This window comes from Schistocerca americana, chromosome X (assembly GCF_021461395.2).
Source record: "Schistocerca americana isolate TAMUIC-IGC-003095 chromosome X, iqSchAmer2.1, whole genome shotgun sequence".
NCBI classification, from domain to species: Eukaryota; Metazoa; Arthropoda; class Insecta; order Orthoptera; family Acrididae; genus Schistocerca; species Schistocerca americana.
In genome coordinates this window covers 666,099,697-666,116,888 of record NC_060130.1, presented here as the reverse complement: position 1 = coordinate 666,116,888, position 17,192 = coordinate 666,099,697, and the positions used below count along the sequence as shown (strand labels likewise).

Here is a 17,192-nt window from a genome sequence, read left to right as displayed (position 1 = left end):
GTCCCGGTCCGGTACAAATTTTCATTCTCGTCATTCCATTATACAGCTGATGGTTGTCCATATTCGCAACTGCGAATACGTTTCATGTGCAACTGTAACTAGTTACATTTACTGATTTTCCCTCTACGAGTTTCGGAGAATATTGCAACCGTCATCAGGGCCGACCGTTTTACACTAACAAAACAAGGATGATTTTTGCACTGTCTGGAAGCAGAAGCCGAAGAACTGTTGTAGTAAATGACTCAAACTTACGTTAATACGTGAACAAATATAAATACATCAAATTGTCACGGGCTGTTTTGGTAGTCGTATATAAATTGCAGACACTTCCTGTAAATTGAAGTAAAGAAATATTGTGCGTTAGAAGCTAACAAGTGCAAGGAAGTCTTTCTGGTCCCAACCACTTTGGAGACTTTTCCTGGAGTGCTTAAGTCCCTGTGAGCTTCTCCGTGGCAGAAAGTCGATGCCGCTGAACAATGAAGCAGGGCGTACAGCAACGCAGGCAGCCGAGGTAATTACAGACGACGTAAAGCGCTTAGTTTAATTTGGACGTGCAGGGAGGATCAGATCTGTTCCCAGTATCCGCAGAACTCGAGACACGAGTGCTCGCAGAAAACAAAAGAAAAACTGCAGCAACGATCTCCTCGACAGAACAAAAACAGGCAAACTCGCCGCTCGCCTCGAATCAGATTTTTATCGAAAAATAATTGAAGATGACGGTGGCAAAAAAAAAGCAGCCAAGACGACGTCCTTTACTTAAGATATTAGCGAAAACTCACAAGCTAATTATTATTTCATGATTCGTCATCTAGTCGTAGACAAGCTCCGCTACAATCTCGTCGACGGGACGTTAAATTCTCATTTTCCTTTCCTCCTTGATCTGATGATAATTTGCGGAGCGCTTCTTCTGAAACACACGGTCCTTAATAGATCTAAAATATACTTAGGTTAATATTCCTAGATTTCCGGAAAGCGTTTGACACGATACCTCATTGCAGACTGTTAAACGAAGGTCTGAGCATCGGGGTTCCCAGATATGTGAGTGGCTCGGAGACTTCTTAAGTAATAGAGCCCAGTACGGCGTCCTCGAAGGCGACTGCTGATCAGATACAAGGGTATCGTGAGGAATGCCCAAAAGAGGTCTGACAGAACCGCTCTTATCCTCTGTATCCTCTGTATAAGTAAGTGATCTGATGGACGGGGTCAGAAGCAACCTGCGGCTGGTTGCTGATGACACTGTGGTGTAAGGGAAGATGCCGTCGTTGAGCCGTGCACAAAATTTCTCGTTGGTGTGATGAATGACAGCTTGCTCTAAAGATAGAAAAATGTAAGTTAATGCAGATGAGTAGGAAAAACAATTCTCTAATGTTCGAATGCAATAGGTGTGATGTGCTCCTTGACACAGTTACATCGATTAAGTATCTAAGCGTAACGTTGCGAATCGATCTGAAATGGAAAGAGTACGTAAGGGCAGTAGTAGGGAAGGTGAATGGTCGAATTTGGTTCATTGGGAGAATTTTAGGAAAATGTAGCTCATCTAGAAAAGAAACGCTAGTGCGACCCATTCCTGAGTACTGATCAAATGTTTGGAACCCGCAACAGGTCGGATTACAGAAAGATATCGAGGCAATTCAGAGGAGGACTGCTAGATTTGTCACAGTTGGGTTATAACAACACACGAATAATACGGAAATGCTTCAGGAACTCAAATGGGAATCCATGGAGGGAAGGCGACGTTCTTTTCGCGAAACGCTATTGATAAAATTTAGAGAACCGGCGTTTTAAGCTGTCTGCAGAACTATTCTACTGCTCGCAACGTACGTTTCGCGTAAGGATCGCGAAGACAAGATAAGAGATATTACTACTCTTGAGGAGGCATAGAGACAATCGTACTTCCCTCGCTCCATTTGCGAGTGGAGCGAGAAAGGAAATCACTAGTAGTGATGCAAGGTTCCCTCCGCCACTCACTATACAGTAGCTTGCGGAGTATGTATGTAGATGCAGATTCAGACACACACTGACGGAAAAACAATCTTAACACAGAGAAGGGGTTGTGCGACATTAAGCGGAAGTTAGTAGGCGTGTTTCTACATCTGAAGGATGATGTCTATCCAAATTTCGCGCCAGTCGCGGCACTAAGTGCATGCAAATAAAATCGGGTCTGTTTCAAATACACGATTTAACGGTCTTGAGCGATTGTTAGCTTTGATATTTAACGTGGTGAGTTGATGTTAGTCAAGAATGTCTTTAAGGCAACAAAGACGCCATTATCAACATCTTACTGAGTTTGAACGAGGTCTAGAAATAGGGCTACGAGAAGATGGATGTTCCTTCTGCAATACCGCGGAAAACGTGGCAGAGATGTAGCCACTGTATGTCATTCAGGCAACGGTGGTCACGGGATGACCGCGCTCTGGGCGGCCACGTCGTACTACCGAGAGCGAAGATCATCGTGTTCAACCTATCGCTTTCGCGCATCGTGCAGCATCTGCAACAGCAATCTGGGCAGCAGTTGGCATCACAGTGACACAAAGAACTGTTACAAATCGGTTACTTCTAGGACAGATCCGGGCGAGACGCCCTGTAGCGCACATTCCACTGACCCCAAATCACCGCCATTTGCGACCTCAGTGGTCTCAAGCGAAAGCTCATTGGAGGGCTGGATAGAGGTCTGTTGTATTTTTTGATGATAGCTGGTTCTGACTCGATGCCAGTGAACGTCGTGTGTTGGTTAGGAGGCCAGTTGAGGGCCTGCAACCAACCTATCTGCGTGCTACACACACTGCAGCTTCACCTAGAGTTACGGTCTGGGGTGTGATTTCGTGTGACAGCATGAGTGCTCTCGTGGTTATCCCACGCACCCTGACTGCAAATTTATCCATAAATCTGGAGACTCGACATGTTGTTCTGTCACGAACAGCATTCCAGGGCGTGTTTTCCAACAGGAAAACGCTCATCCGCATACCGCTGTTGTAATTCAACATACTCTACAGAGTTTCGACATGTTGCCTTGACGTTCTTGATCACCAGATCTCTCTCCAATCGAACACACATAAGACATCATCGGACAACACTCCAGCCTCATCCACAACCAGCATTAACCGATTAAGTGTAACGGTCACGGAACTCCATCCCACAAAGTGACTCCGGCACCTGTACAACACAATGCATGTACGTTTGCATGCTTGCATTCAACATTCTGACTATAACACCGGTTATTAGTGTACCACCATTTCACATTTGCAATGGTTTATCTCGCGCTTACGTTAACCTGTGATGTTGCTATGTTAATCCGGGGATGGCTCTGAGCACTATGGGACTTAACTTCCGAGGTCATCAGCCCCCTAGAACTTAGAACTACTTACACCTAACTGTCCGCCCCCAGTAGCTGAGAGGTCAGCGCGACAGACTCTCAATCCTAAGAGCCCGGGTTCGATTCCCGGCTGGGTCAGAGATTATCTCCGCTCAGGGACTGGGTGTTGTATTGTCCTAATCATCATCATTCCATCCCTATCGACGCGCAAGTCGCCGCAGTGGCGTCAAATCGAAAGACTTGCACCAGGCGAGCAATCTACCCGACGGGTGGCCCTCGTAAAAAAAAAAAAAAACTAAGGACATCACACACATCCATGCCCGAAGCAGGATTCGAACCTGCGACCGCAGCGGTCGTGCGGTTCCTGACTGTAGCGCCTAGAACCGCTCGGTCACTCCGGCCGGCAAATGTTAATCACTAAAATATGTTACCTAACAAACGTATTACCAAAATTTCATTACTATACATTAATTATTTTATCGTTTTGCGATTTTTCTTCCGTCGGTATAGTTAATAGTATATACTACGCAATATTTAGAAGTCGATATCTGAAAAACAGTTTGTATTCATTTTGAAGCACAGAACGAAACCAGCAAGCTAAGACTACGTGATTCTCTTATTCAACAAAAAGGGTCGTCCAAGGTTGGAATTTCTCAACGCAACAGCCATCGAATGCTGTCTCAGAAGGCACACAGTGTCCTGCACTATGCGGACAGGTAACGTATGACCTAATCTACGCTAAACGACCCTATAGGTACGCGACAGTTTCCTAACGCTCTAACGAGCCGAAGTGGTGTTAATTTATTGATATTTGCATCTAGAATTAGTAAACGCAGCAACGAACGCCTTGGCTTAACGTGCTCGTTTCTGCAGAATTATCATGAAGAGTGCTCTGGTCCATTCGCCTGCAGGAATACTGTGTTCACCAACCCTGCTATCCTGCCTTCTTACGGTGACAAAAATTCTTTCAAAGCCTCCGAACGTGAGGTCGGTCCTGAAGATGGCACACTGCATACAGGAACTGATAAATATCTGTGGAAAACCGGCAGTTAGGCTCTGATAATTTATTACAGAAAAATATGGCTACACACACTAATGGGAAACTAAAAGCACGATTCCGACCTACTATGAAACATGAGAAGGTCCACTATGTATTTCACTTTCAGAGGGAACGAACTCGAAGTTAAAAATGACATTTTCTCTGTATCCCTAATCACTTTTTCTTATGTAAATACAAAAAACTGCAACCAGTTATTTTTAGAATAGTTATTTATTATACAATGAACTAGTTTTCAGGTTCACCTTCACATGGTTTTCTGGAAGTTACATCACGATTTCTAGCATAATGTTGGGCGCTGGCTTGCGACAGTGTGGGCGGCTTTTTCTGTTGGTGTCCACCTGTCTGCTTCCATTTTGATGGCCAGTTGGTACATCACAACTTTCACAAAATCTGTTTGCAATTACACTGTGATAGCGAAACTTTTAAAAGCTAATAGATTGCAGTTTTTTTTTTTTGTATTTACATTCAATTAACAGACACGCTACTGAAATATCCATAATGGATAAGCTCAACTTCTTCTTAGTTGTGTTAATGTTGAACACGTCACATGATACAGGACTACTACACGCGATGTATTTGTTTTCAAGCTTCTATATTTGTCAAAATATTAGATGTACAAATATAACTGACGCATAAAAAGAAACTTGCCTAGTTTGCAATGTGCCCAAGCAGCTGGCGCTGGGAGTGCAGTGCCTTGACAAAATGACGTCAAAGAAAGGAAATAGTTTTTTGCCTCCAAGCTGATATTCAGCGACGAGGCAACCCTCCTTTTATCTGGAAAGATTAATCGCCATAATGTGAGTGCACAGGGCACTGAAAATCCTCGTGAAAATGTGGCGCATGAACGAGATCTGGCGAAGGTTACACTATTGTTCTCTGTGCAGTGTCACAGACCCTTGATATGTTGCAGCTGTGGTTGTAGTTGTTTCCACAACTAACTACTGATTCCGAGAATTTCGTCTTCCAACAAGACGGGGCACCTCCTCATTGGAGCATCGATGTTCGTCGCTACCTAAACGACGAATTTCCGCATTGCTGGATTCGTGAAAATGATGTGGTTCTGTTCCCTTGGACACCCAGGTCGCCTCATCTAGTACCTTGTGACTTTTTCCTTTGGGGTACATTAATGACCGTGTTTACGGACCACCCCTGCCAAGAACGCTAGAACAGCTCAGAGAATACATCAATGCTGCTGTGATGACCACCGACAGGATCGTGCTGCATAAGGTATGGAACGAACTTTACCACCGCTTGGACGTGTGTCATGTGACCATGTTTTTATGTTCCGCCGACGAGTTCATTAGAGGAGAAGCAAGCCCGGGAGGAGAAGGATGGAGAAGAAAACTAGTGGTGCCTTTTTCAAGGAACCATCTTGTCGTTTACGTTAAGCTGTCTAGAGAACTCACGGGAAACATAAATCTGAATGGCAGGACAGGGATTGAACCAACATCCCTCCGCATAAGACTCCAGCATCTTACCACTACACCTTCGGGCTCAAATAATATAAACCCAGCCAAAGCATTAACCAGTGTGCCACCTTGCCCTATGTGATGTATCAAATCCTTTTCATTATGAATACGATCACGAACATAAACAAAAGCTATTAGCGAGATGGCCAAGTGTAACTTCCTTTGCGATATATTCCACGTCTTTGCTGTTAAACAGACTGATCAGGTTAAATGTGAATATCTCCCATTAATTGTGAAAACGTTTATTCAAGTGTCGATGAAATTTCCTCGTGTGACAAAATACCGTCGGATTTGAATCGCTAATAACTACGATTCTAATAATCCGTAAACAATGTTTGAGCTCACAATGGATAGGTCATGTCTTTATGTGTCATCGCGCATTATTTGTTTAGCCTGTGACGTCTCGTACCAGCGACATTTTTACGAATTATAAATTGAGGTAGAATGGAAACGCGTTTACCTAGGACACTGATTCGAGTGTCATTGTGAAGGGTTTGCGGAGCACTACTGACAACCAAAGTGAGAAAATAAAAATATCCACCATAATATAAAATAAGAGCGGTATTAAATTGAAATTTACAAAATAATGAAAGATGTCATCTTATATGACCTGTCGGTATGCGCGGTATTATAGAAATCTGAAGTCATAGGAAAAATGCCACTGAAAGGAATCCAAAAACCTAAAAAGTCCAGGGGCGAGCGACTGTGAGAGTTACGACAGTGTCGAAAAGAAAATGAGAAAACGGCGTAAAGTGATTTCGTAGCTGGCCCAGCCGGACATAAAGCGACTATCGACTGTTCAGACTTGTTATTTAACTATTGTGTAACAATTATAATATTCTGTGTAATCATTGTATTAAATACATGGATAATTAAATTACACATGAATATGAAACACTTATTATGCTGTTATCCCGAAGTTTTCACGAAAAATCTACAGTGCGGACCGGAATTGCGACATGCAGAATTTTAAGGAAATCAATCATCGAACCGAACGAGGGTGGCATATCCTTGTCTCACTTCGATCTTTTAACGTATTAAGACAACGTGTATATAGGAATGTACAATTCATGCAACACAGCAACAGGATACCTATGACCGTATTTTTAATATCGTTGAGTGTTCCACATGAGAACATCTTCAAGACCGACCAAAATCCACGAATCCAACAGTATGTCAGCCTGAGAGTTTCCTATGGCCATCCTACGATCTTTAACAATGAAACTATCAGGATTAAAAAAGCGAGAAAGCATCCTAGCGACTGAAATAGTTCGTAAAACTGATGCGCTCCGAAGACTCACCCAAGGCGTTTCGATGTAGACAAGACAGCACATGCAGCAAACGAAGTAAATACATGATGAAAGGATCGTACATCATTCTCACGTAACTGCTTAGTTACGTTCATCGTAATTGTGTGTGTGTGTGTGTGTGTGTGTGTGTGTGTGTGTGTGTGTGTGTTTTACATTTCTTTTAACTGGTGAATCTTACTGCATCACCCATGTTAACGTCATTTAAGTTCACCAAATTAGTTCAGCCCTACCTGTGCATGTTAATTTTATCATTGATGCTAATCGTAAAGGTCTGTGCCCGACTTTTTACGACGGCGTGCTGAAAAGTGAGGCCTCAGAATTTTTTCTGAGAAAACTCTTAAAAATTTTAAATAAAGCAAACTTTAGTAACATTCTACATATTTATTCATCATGTCTACGTATTTGTTTCACAATATAGCCACCCTGACGACAAAAACATTTCTCTCAACGAGAGACCAATTTACTGATATCGTCACACCCTCACCTCTGCTTGCGTCCCATCATCATTATCAAAGTGAAGTCCTCGCAGATGTCCTTTAAGTTTTGGAAACATGAAAATCGGGCGGAGCCAAGTCGGGACTCTACGGAGGATGGCCGATGACGGCGAACCCAGGGCGTGAGATTCTTGCACATATCGCAACGCTCATGTGCGGTCTTCCACTGTTATGATGAAGGAAAGGGTGCTCCATGCGCGAACAAACTATTCGAAACTCGATAACCAGGATATGCTGTTTCTCATGCATCGACACAGTTACGTTACATACCGCCTTGTTACACCCTACAATTCGGACCCTGTAGCGGCAGAGGACTGCATATATGTAGACACGAAGAATAAATTTGTAAAGTGTTAATAATATGTTTCATTTAAAAAGCTTTTGAGTTTTCACATAAAAAATTCGGAGGCATTACTTTTCAGCATGCTCTTAAAAGATGTCATGACAGAGCGTTCACGGGAAATGGTTCAAATGGCTCTGAGCACTATGGGACTCAACTGCTGTGGTCATAAGTCCCCTAGAACTTAGAACTACTTAAACCTAACTAACCTAAGGACAGCACACAACACCCAGCCATCACGAGGCAGAGAAAATCCCTGACCCCGCCGAGCGTTCACGGGAGTTACCGTCCGCTGCTACAGTATTATTTTGATGGATCTGTGTTTTGCCTTGCAAACTTCCGTTCACTTTCAGTTCGCGGAATTGGTGACATTCTTTCTGAGGAACACCTTTATTCCGAAGTCTCTGGTTGAACATTATTTCATAAAATACGTAATATTCGCTGCAGACGCCACAAAAACAGTGATATTTCCAAAAACCAGGCACAGACTACCCGAATTGCAAGTATTCACGTTCGAAAAGTGTATTAATTACCCGATTTGCTTTAGTGTGACTTCTACATCTACTTCTACACTACAAAAGGGGCCTTAAGGCAAGTGGTGGCAGGTACTTGAGTTATGACTGCCGTCATCTTTCTAGTTCCAATCGCGGGAAAGCGAATGCCAGTAACATAAATAGAAAACTCCAATTTCTCCAATGTTACAGATATTGTCTTTTAGGATGATACACGGTGGAGGAAGTGATATGTTGCTCGACTCTTCTGACAACGTGCGGTCACGGTGGAGCATGGCATCTCTTTTGCAGGCTTAAATGCCACTGGAGTTGGACGAGCATCACCAAGACGAACCCGAGACGAAATGCATTGTTGTTCTTTGGGTCTTCCTGTGTCTTGTATTGTTTTTACGTGATAAAGACCCCAAATTGCCGGATAATACTCAAGTGTTTGATCGAACGCGGGTTTTGTAGGCTACATCCTTCATAGACTAATTATAGTCCCTTAACGATTTTTCCACTCAGTCTCAGACTCGCATCTGCCTCATCCACAATTATTTTATGTATTCGTTCCATTTTAGGCAGCTTTGCAAGCACTACTATATATTTATTAGTAGTAGTCGTTTCTGGTGACTGGCCGCCAACCTTGAAATCTAAAATTAATATGTATTTCGGCTTCTGCATTTCTTCCGCATTTCGTGCCATACTTGTCTTGCGTTGGGACTCCCTACAGAAAACATATCACCCGCGTACGTTCTCACGGAGCGTCCGACGTTATAGCGTTCCTACACAACAAAAATAGCTCACAAAACATACATCTGTGCAATTCCCGAGACCTTTCGTCTCTGTATGAGCCATGGTAATGAAGCTAATTCACAAGGTCTGCATAGATGTGACAACTTTACTTCGTCGGCAAGAGAACGTTACTGGGAAGCTCCACGCACACAAATCGGTGACATTTTCCTTACAGGTATTTTGAAATACGGCAAAGCTGCTGTAAAGACTTTTGTTTAATTTTTTCAGATTCTGCAGAAGAAAGTAATGAAAGCAGCTTAGGTCACTTTATTTTTAATATACGAGGAGCGTTCAACAAGTAATGCAACACTTTCTGTCTCGGCCAATTTCTGTTGAAAAAAAAATGCGGGATTTGCTGTGGGACACTGTGGAAAATTCCTGCTTCAGCCCCTACAGTTTATAAAGTTCCGATAAGTAGCAGCGCTGTACGTAGCCTTCAAAATGACATCTGTAACGAAGGTGCGTTCCAAGCAGGGAGCTGTCATTTAGTTTTCTTAGGCGGAAAAACAGAGCATCGCAAATATTCATAGGTGCTTACAGAATGTCTACAAAGAACTGGCAGTGAAAAAAAGCATGGACAGTCATTGGGCGAGGCGTCTTTGATCATCGCAACAAGGCCGCGCAAACCTGTCCGATCTCCTGCGCGCATTCGGGAGGACGACGGTTCAATCCCGTCTCCGGCCGTCCTGATTTAGGTTTTCCGTGATTTCCCTAAATCGCTTCAGGTAAATGGTTCAAATGGCTCTGAGCGCTATGGGACTTAACATCTATGGTCATCAGTCCCCTAGAACTTAGAACTACTTAAACCTAACTAACCTAAGGACATCACACAACACCCAGTCATCACGAGGCAGAGAAAATCCCTGACCCCGCCGGGAATCGAACCCGGGTTCAGGTAAATGCTGGGATGGTTCCTTTGCAAGAGCACGGCCGATTTCCTTCCCCATTCTTCCCTCACCCGAGCTTGCGCTCCGTCTCTAATGACCTCGCTGTCGACGGGACGTTAAACACTAATCTCCCCCCCCCCCCCCCCCACTTGCGCGCCGGCTGGTCGCACACAACTGACTCCTGCAATGTTGGTACGTGCGGACACTCTCATTCGGGGTGATAGACGGATCACAAACATCTCACTGCACAACTGGAGTCTCTATTGGTAGTGCTGACACACTTATCCACAAGTTAGGGTACTCAAAGGTGTGTGCCCGGTTTAAGTTCTTCGCCGCCTAACAGAAGCGTCTTCAGCGTGTTCAGACGAACTTCTCCTTCTCCATGACAAGGCTAACAACTCTGTGCACTTAAAAAATCTAAGAATGTATCTCCACAGAGGTTTCAAAGAAGATTTATGGCCCCTCCCGCACTAACAAATAGCGCACATAGGCTGCAGTGATGAAATGAGATATTCAAACGTGTACACGCAGTTTTTCCCAGTGCAATTGCCGTGAGGTCGATTAAAAGTAAATGTTGGGTGGTGGGGTAAGGGATAAATCTGGTAGTAGATAAACTGTTTCGACACACTTCATGAAGAAATGCAGGGCGAAATACTGCTTTACAGTAAGCGACTCTCATGGGTGATCTCTTGGTTACTGAGGTAAATACCAGACTATGGATTAATCATCTTCTGGAAGTGCAAACTGTGATAGTAATGTGTATATGTGTAAACACCTTTAAACTGTGTCATTGCTTTAATTTTGTATAACTCTGTTCAATCCCTCAGGTGGTTGTGTGAACCGACCGCTTTCCTTTTATCTTCTACACGGTAAATGCTGTTTTTCTCTCTTGATTATCCAACACACTACACATGAAATTTAGTTACATTTTGTGATCAAAAGTATCCGGACACCCCCCAAAAACATACGTTTTTATATTAGGTGCATTGTGCTGCCACCTACTGACAGTTACTCCATATCAGCGACCTCAGTAGTCATTAGACATCGCGAGAGAGCAGAATGGAGGGCTCCGCGGAACTCGGAGCCTTCGAACGTGGTCAGGTGATTGGGTGTCACTTGTGTCATACGTCTGTACGTGAGATTTCCACACTCCTAAACATCCCTAGGTCCACTGTTTCCGAGTGGTAGTGAAGTGGAAACGTGAAAGGACACGTACAGCACAAAAGCGTACAGGCCGACCTCGTCTGTTGACTGACACAGAACGCAAACAGTTGAAGAGGGTCGTAATGTGTAATAGGCAGGCATCTATCCAGACCATCATACAATAATACCAAACTGCATCAGGATCAACTGCAAATGCTATGACAGTTAGGCGGGAGGTGAGAAAACTTGGATTTCATGGTTGAGCGGCTGCTCACAAGCCACACATCACACCGGCACATGCAAAACGACGCCTCGCTTGGTTGAAGGAGCGTAAACATTGGACGATTGAATAGTGGGAAAATGTTGTGTGGGGTGACGAATCAAGGTAAACAATGTGGTGATCCGATGGCAGGGTGTGGCTATGGCGAATGCCCGGCGAACATCATCTGCCAGCGTGTATAGAGTCAACAGTAACATTCGGAGGCGGTGGTGTTATAGTGTGGTCGTGTTTTTGATGGTCGTGCGGTAGCGTTCTCGCTTCCCACGCCCGGGTTCGATTCCTGGCGGGGTCAGGGATTTTCTCTGCCTCGTGATGACTGGGTGTTGTGTGATGTCCTTAGGTTAGTTAGGTTTAAGTAGTTCTAAGTTCTAGGGGACTGATGACCATAGATGTTAAGTCCCATTGTACCACATTGGTTTTTAAACACTCTGCGCACAGTCATTATGCTAGCTGGACTGTGGTGGCTCTTTGGAATTCAAGAGTGATTCATTCCGCTGATTTCATGTGTGGGTGTTTTGCAAACCACATTGGATGGTCTCTGTCCGTCAGTACATGAGGTCCACCTGTCTTTGTGTTCCTTCGAGTTTCCGTTTCGCTATCACATCACCAACAGTTGACTTGGGGGAATTATGGAAGGACTGAATTGTCCCTAATGGATTTGTTACTCAGGTGACATCAAATGACTAGTCCATGTTAGAAATCAGTGATCTCTCCTAACCCACCTATTCTGCTGTTACTGTGTCTCTACTAACAACACAATACTCTTCGCCTCCTTCTAACTGGCGGATCCGCCTGTCATAATATCTTTAGGTCGATTTCGCATTACACAGAGGTGAATTCGAAATGTACGCAAATGTTAAATATCACTTAGAAAGTGGGGTCAAATGCAACGTTTTAAGTGTAACAGCATTAATCGTATGGTTCCGTAAACTTTCCCTGCGTAATAATTTGTTATACTGATGTCTGATCTCCAGCGGGAACATACCGTCATCTGGACACAATATTAAAAAAAAAAAAAAAAAAAAAAAAAAAAAATGGCTTTCAGCACTATGGGACTTAACTTCTGAGGTCATCAGTCCCCTAGACTTAGAACTACTTAACCATAACTAACCTAAGGACATCACACACATCCGTGCCCAAGGCAGGAATCGAACTTGCGACCGTAGCAGCAGCGCGGTTCCGGACTGAAGCGCCTAGAACAGCTCGACCACAGCGGCCGGCTATATTCCTTCTTAAACTGTGGCTCCAGCGGAAAAGTCAATCACATTTTTCTTGCCTAGATTCGATATTTCGGCCCCTATAGGCTTCGCTGTGACTGTTGATTAGCTCAAGAGATGACATAGTAAAAAAATAATTAATGGAAATCACTTTGGCGTTAAAGTTTTTGCTATGGCGACAGCGGCTCAGTAATTGGAGGATATGTCTCCAGCGCTAGCAGAGCCGCGCGGGATTACCCGAGCGGTCTCAGGCGCTGCAGTCATAGACTGTGAGGCTGGTCCCGGTTCGAGTCCTCCCTCGGGCATGGGTGTGTGTGTGTGTGTTTGTCCTTAGGATAAATTAGCTAAAGTAGTGTGTAAGCTTAGGGACTGATGACCTTAGAAGTAAAGTCCCATAAGATTTCACACATATTTTTTAGTGCTAGCAGAAGTTGTCCTCAACCCTGTCACAGAGCCTCGAGGTATCCACTCACATAGACGTCCTCCACTGATCCCTCAGAAGAACACATCAGTGTAAGAAGTAGTAACAGAACGCTTTTTGATGGAGTAGCATAAAACACCAGCCCTCGAAACGTGGCGGAACGCTAAAGAAACAACCAATTTGGAGGAGTAGAAATGACGGTTTCCTGACGAAGTCACAAAACCAAGCAGGTCTTTTAACACAAGAGGTGTCTTTCATACCCTAAAAATGTTCCTCTGTCAAGAGAATGGAGGATGTTTCTTCGCTGCAAGCGTGTGATGAAAACTGCTCGCTGGAAAGCGCTGCGCGGAAGAAGACCCACCTAAAAGTCGCAAGAGCAATTGAAGCTGTTTTCCCAAGATCGAGATTTGACTGTCGGTTATTTTTTCACAACGTTTTATTGTATGAATCAAATTAACATCGTTCATTTAGCTATAATAGGATCCAAGTTCTAGGGCACACGAGTACAATTCTGCTTGTGTCGTATGTGACCTTGAACACTCTGCAAACGGGCGATTTTCTACTGCTTAAGAACTTGCTGCCGTGAGACGACTAGTGTGCCTAGCGGCCAGCGGTAACTTGGAAAAATTATCTACTGGTCTCTTCAAAGCAACGAGAGTAGCGAGAATTGTTTCAAAAAAGTAAAATTAATTGAGATTTCCTGTTAAACTAGCTTTCGTGTATGTACCGCTTCCAAAAGGTGCACTCGTAATAATGAAAAGAAATTACATAAACTCAACAGTGTGTATTGGAAATATTGCTTTCTGGAGAACAAGTGGTATCTACTTTTTTTAACTCCGTGACAATCAGGCGTATTTCTGCTGAATATATTCAACTTTCCTACAACCCACAAAAAAGCTGTAGCCACGTTCGCCTAGTGAATGCAAAAACAAAGCCGATAAAAATCGACTAACTTGTTTCACCAATGCAGGATTCATTGTGGACGCCTTTTAGAAATTACCCAACCACGCAACCCGTTTATCACACATTCATTATTGAGATGATTCTGAACGTCGCTGCCAAGAGACAAGACTATGACTGTATTCTTGCGATTTCACGAAACTGTTGTTACAAGCGATATTGACACATAGCTGAGGTAAGGTAACGAAAGTAATTTCTTTTGGAACTCAAATTATACTCGTAAATCAGATTTTCTTGTTACTAAATACACGCCGGCCAATGGTCTATCAGAAATAGCGAGTTCAGGCAAGAGACTAATATCCATTCACATCAGGTGCATTCGCCGCTTCTTTCTTCAGCTACCGTTGACACACAACTCTGTGTTTTACTTTTTCTCATCGTGGGTTTGTGTCCTTCTGCGATAGTAAATAGTCTATGAAAGGCAAGAAATTAAACACTGTCCAGGTCACGGCCTCGTTCGATTAACCAAAATACTGCGACGTGGTCCGGGACAACTCACATCTTGAAATTTTCACTGGTGTATCAGTAGGAATTGGGACCGGGAATCAAACAAGTTTCACAGCAAGCAAGAAGTCACCGAGCTGAATAACAGAAAAGGTGGCATTCTTCGCCCATTAACGCAGGGTTTGATGAGTATGAAATGCAGATGTAAGGATTCAGTAACTTCTTAGTTATGGAAGTAGAAAAACTAAACACGAGCAATCAAACCAAAATGTTCCTACCATTATTTTATGCTATCTGATGAATTACATTCTTGAGGTGCATAAGGTCTCAGGAGAATAAACAAGGCACTGATTTCCATGAAACTGAAATGGTTATAAAGAGTCATTTTCTTTTTCGGGAACCGATAATGAATTAAAAGTACGTCAAAGAAGAAAAACCATTTAATTGGCTCGAAGAAACATTGTTCCATTGTTGTCCTGGTAGACTGATCAGACATTAAATGAAAAAAAAGAATGATTGTTTAGATGATACAGGACACAAAAGTCTACACAAACATAAGAGTACTGTACGTTCGATATATTTGAATGTGATCGTGCATTTGTTAAAACATTGGCCTCAGATGCCGGAAGGCGGATGCTCATTCGTGTCCTGCCACTCTGATTTAGGTTTCCGTGAATCGCTTCAGGCAAATGCTGAGATAGTCCCTACAACAAGGCCACGGCAGACCACCTGTTCTGTACTTACCTCTTTCTGTATTTGGATGTGTCTACAGATCACATGTTTTCCTTGTATTAAGTTGATAGAGCCTATATCATTGTAAAACGTTCCATGGATGAATAAATTACTGAGTTATTTGTCATACTAACTGCCAACTAACCAGGTGATAAAACGTACAGTAAGCAACAGATAACAAAAGGCTGCCTCAGTAAAATCAGATGATGCTGCCTTTAATACTGATATCTACAGTGAAAGAGGAACGAATCAAATTAGCTAGTGTGGGAGGCAAGTGCAGTGGATGTAAGCTGTCTCACAATCCAAGGAATGTATGCTTTATGTACAACTGCAGCAAGACATCTTCATACGTCAGTACATACTCTTCCAACAATCGGCACTTAATTGTTGGGTGACAGGAAGGATTACTAGACAGAATATATACAAAAAGCAAACTGAAATAAATTCTTCGCGAAGTGTAGAAAAAATTATGTATGTATCCATGAGTATGTGACCACAGAATACAGTAGGATAATTTTTGCTTTAATTTCATAATTACGGCCCGTAAATAGAAATACAAACGAAAATTCTTGGCAAATTGATGTATCATTCACTACTTGTAACGTTATCAGAAAGCTGGTGTGAAAAACATGTAATGGTAAGGTATGACATAGGATAAACTCGAATAAGTACATTCCCGGTAGGATTCTAAACCAAATAAATACAAAATTAAAAATAAAGACATCTAGCCATTGGCAATTGGTGTTACTAACAGCAGCATACCGAAAATTTTATGACTGTTCTCCCCCGAAACTATCGCTGTCATTTCTTTATTTGCACTTCATGTCAAACTGTATGGCAAATTAAGTTACTGCCAGAGATGCATATTTGTTGTTAGCTATACTCCAAGAACATAAAAACAAACCTGAAGGCTCTACATCATAAAAATTCTCAATTTTATCACTGAAAACTCAAATATATACAGAATGCAAAGCAGCGAAGCTATAAGCTCACTTGATGCATTCTGGCACAGTAAATGCTACAAGTATCTCATTTATAAGCAAGCGTACTGTCCTACTATCGCTCAGGAAGGCTGCCCATTTATTATGTTAAGAAGTTTCATTGAACTTTAATGCTGCGAGCCCTGTGAAGCTCGCATAGCAAAACTACTTCCTTCAGTTTAGGTGAAGAACATTTGGATGCATACACAAAAAGAAACGACACAGAAATGACAGTAAGCGTGTAAATAAAAGGAATGCGGTGTAAACGTAATCTCAATACACGAAGTACACATAATTATATCTAAGAATTACTTACCGAAGTCAATGAACTGTTTAATTGAAAGCGGCGACGGGTTGAACTGTGAATAGTAGTCAAGCATACTAGCTATGCTACTCATGTTTTTAAATACTCTTCTTGTCAATCTCATTTTGGTTTTTGTTATTCAAAGTGAATGAAAAATTAAATAGTTGTGACAGGCGACTAGTATGAATTACCACCGCTAAGCGGCAGCATATATTGCATTAAAACAAATTTTACTATAAGTTCTCACAAATTATTAAAGTTCTCATTACAGTAACAACTACACAGCCTCCACTCTCGTCTGATGAACGCATCACATCACAGCAACGACGACAAGTGCGTCTGCCTTGCAGCACGACACAACACAGGTTTAAAATCCACACACAAACTTTGGACACGAAGAGACTCCTACGATGGATACAAAGAGTTTCCTCAGAAAGACAAAAGTCGATACGGTTGTTTAGCCCGGGCCACGCGCAACGATGTCTGCGCATATACCTGCGCAGATATCTGAGCCTGGAATAAAGCGCCGCCTGGCGCGTCGACGCGACACAG

At 42.9% G+C, this 17,192-nt stretch overlaps 1 protein-coding gene across 1 annotated transcript in view; it reads right to left on the bottom strand.

Moving 5' to 3' along the window:
• Positions 1-16,990, bottom strand: part of LOC124555287 (pyruvate dehydrogenase (acetyl-transferring) kinase, mitochondrial) — a 372,705-nt gene extending 355,715 nt beyond the window's left edge. The window contains exon 1 of the mRNA XM_047129160.1: positions 16,653-16,990. Within this exon, the coding sequence (XP_046985116.1) occupies positions 16,653-16,764 (112 nt within the window). The 5' untranslated portion in view covers positions 16,765-16,990. The remainder of the gene's footprint in view (positions 1-16,652) is intronic.
• Between the last annotated feature and the right edge of the window lie 202 nt (positions 16,991-17,192).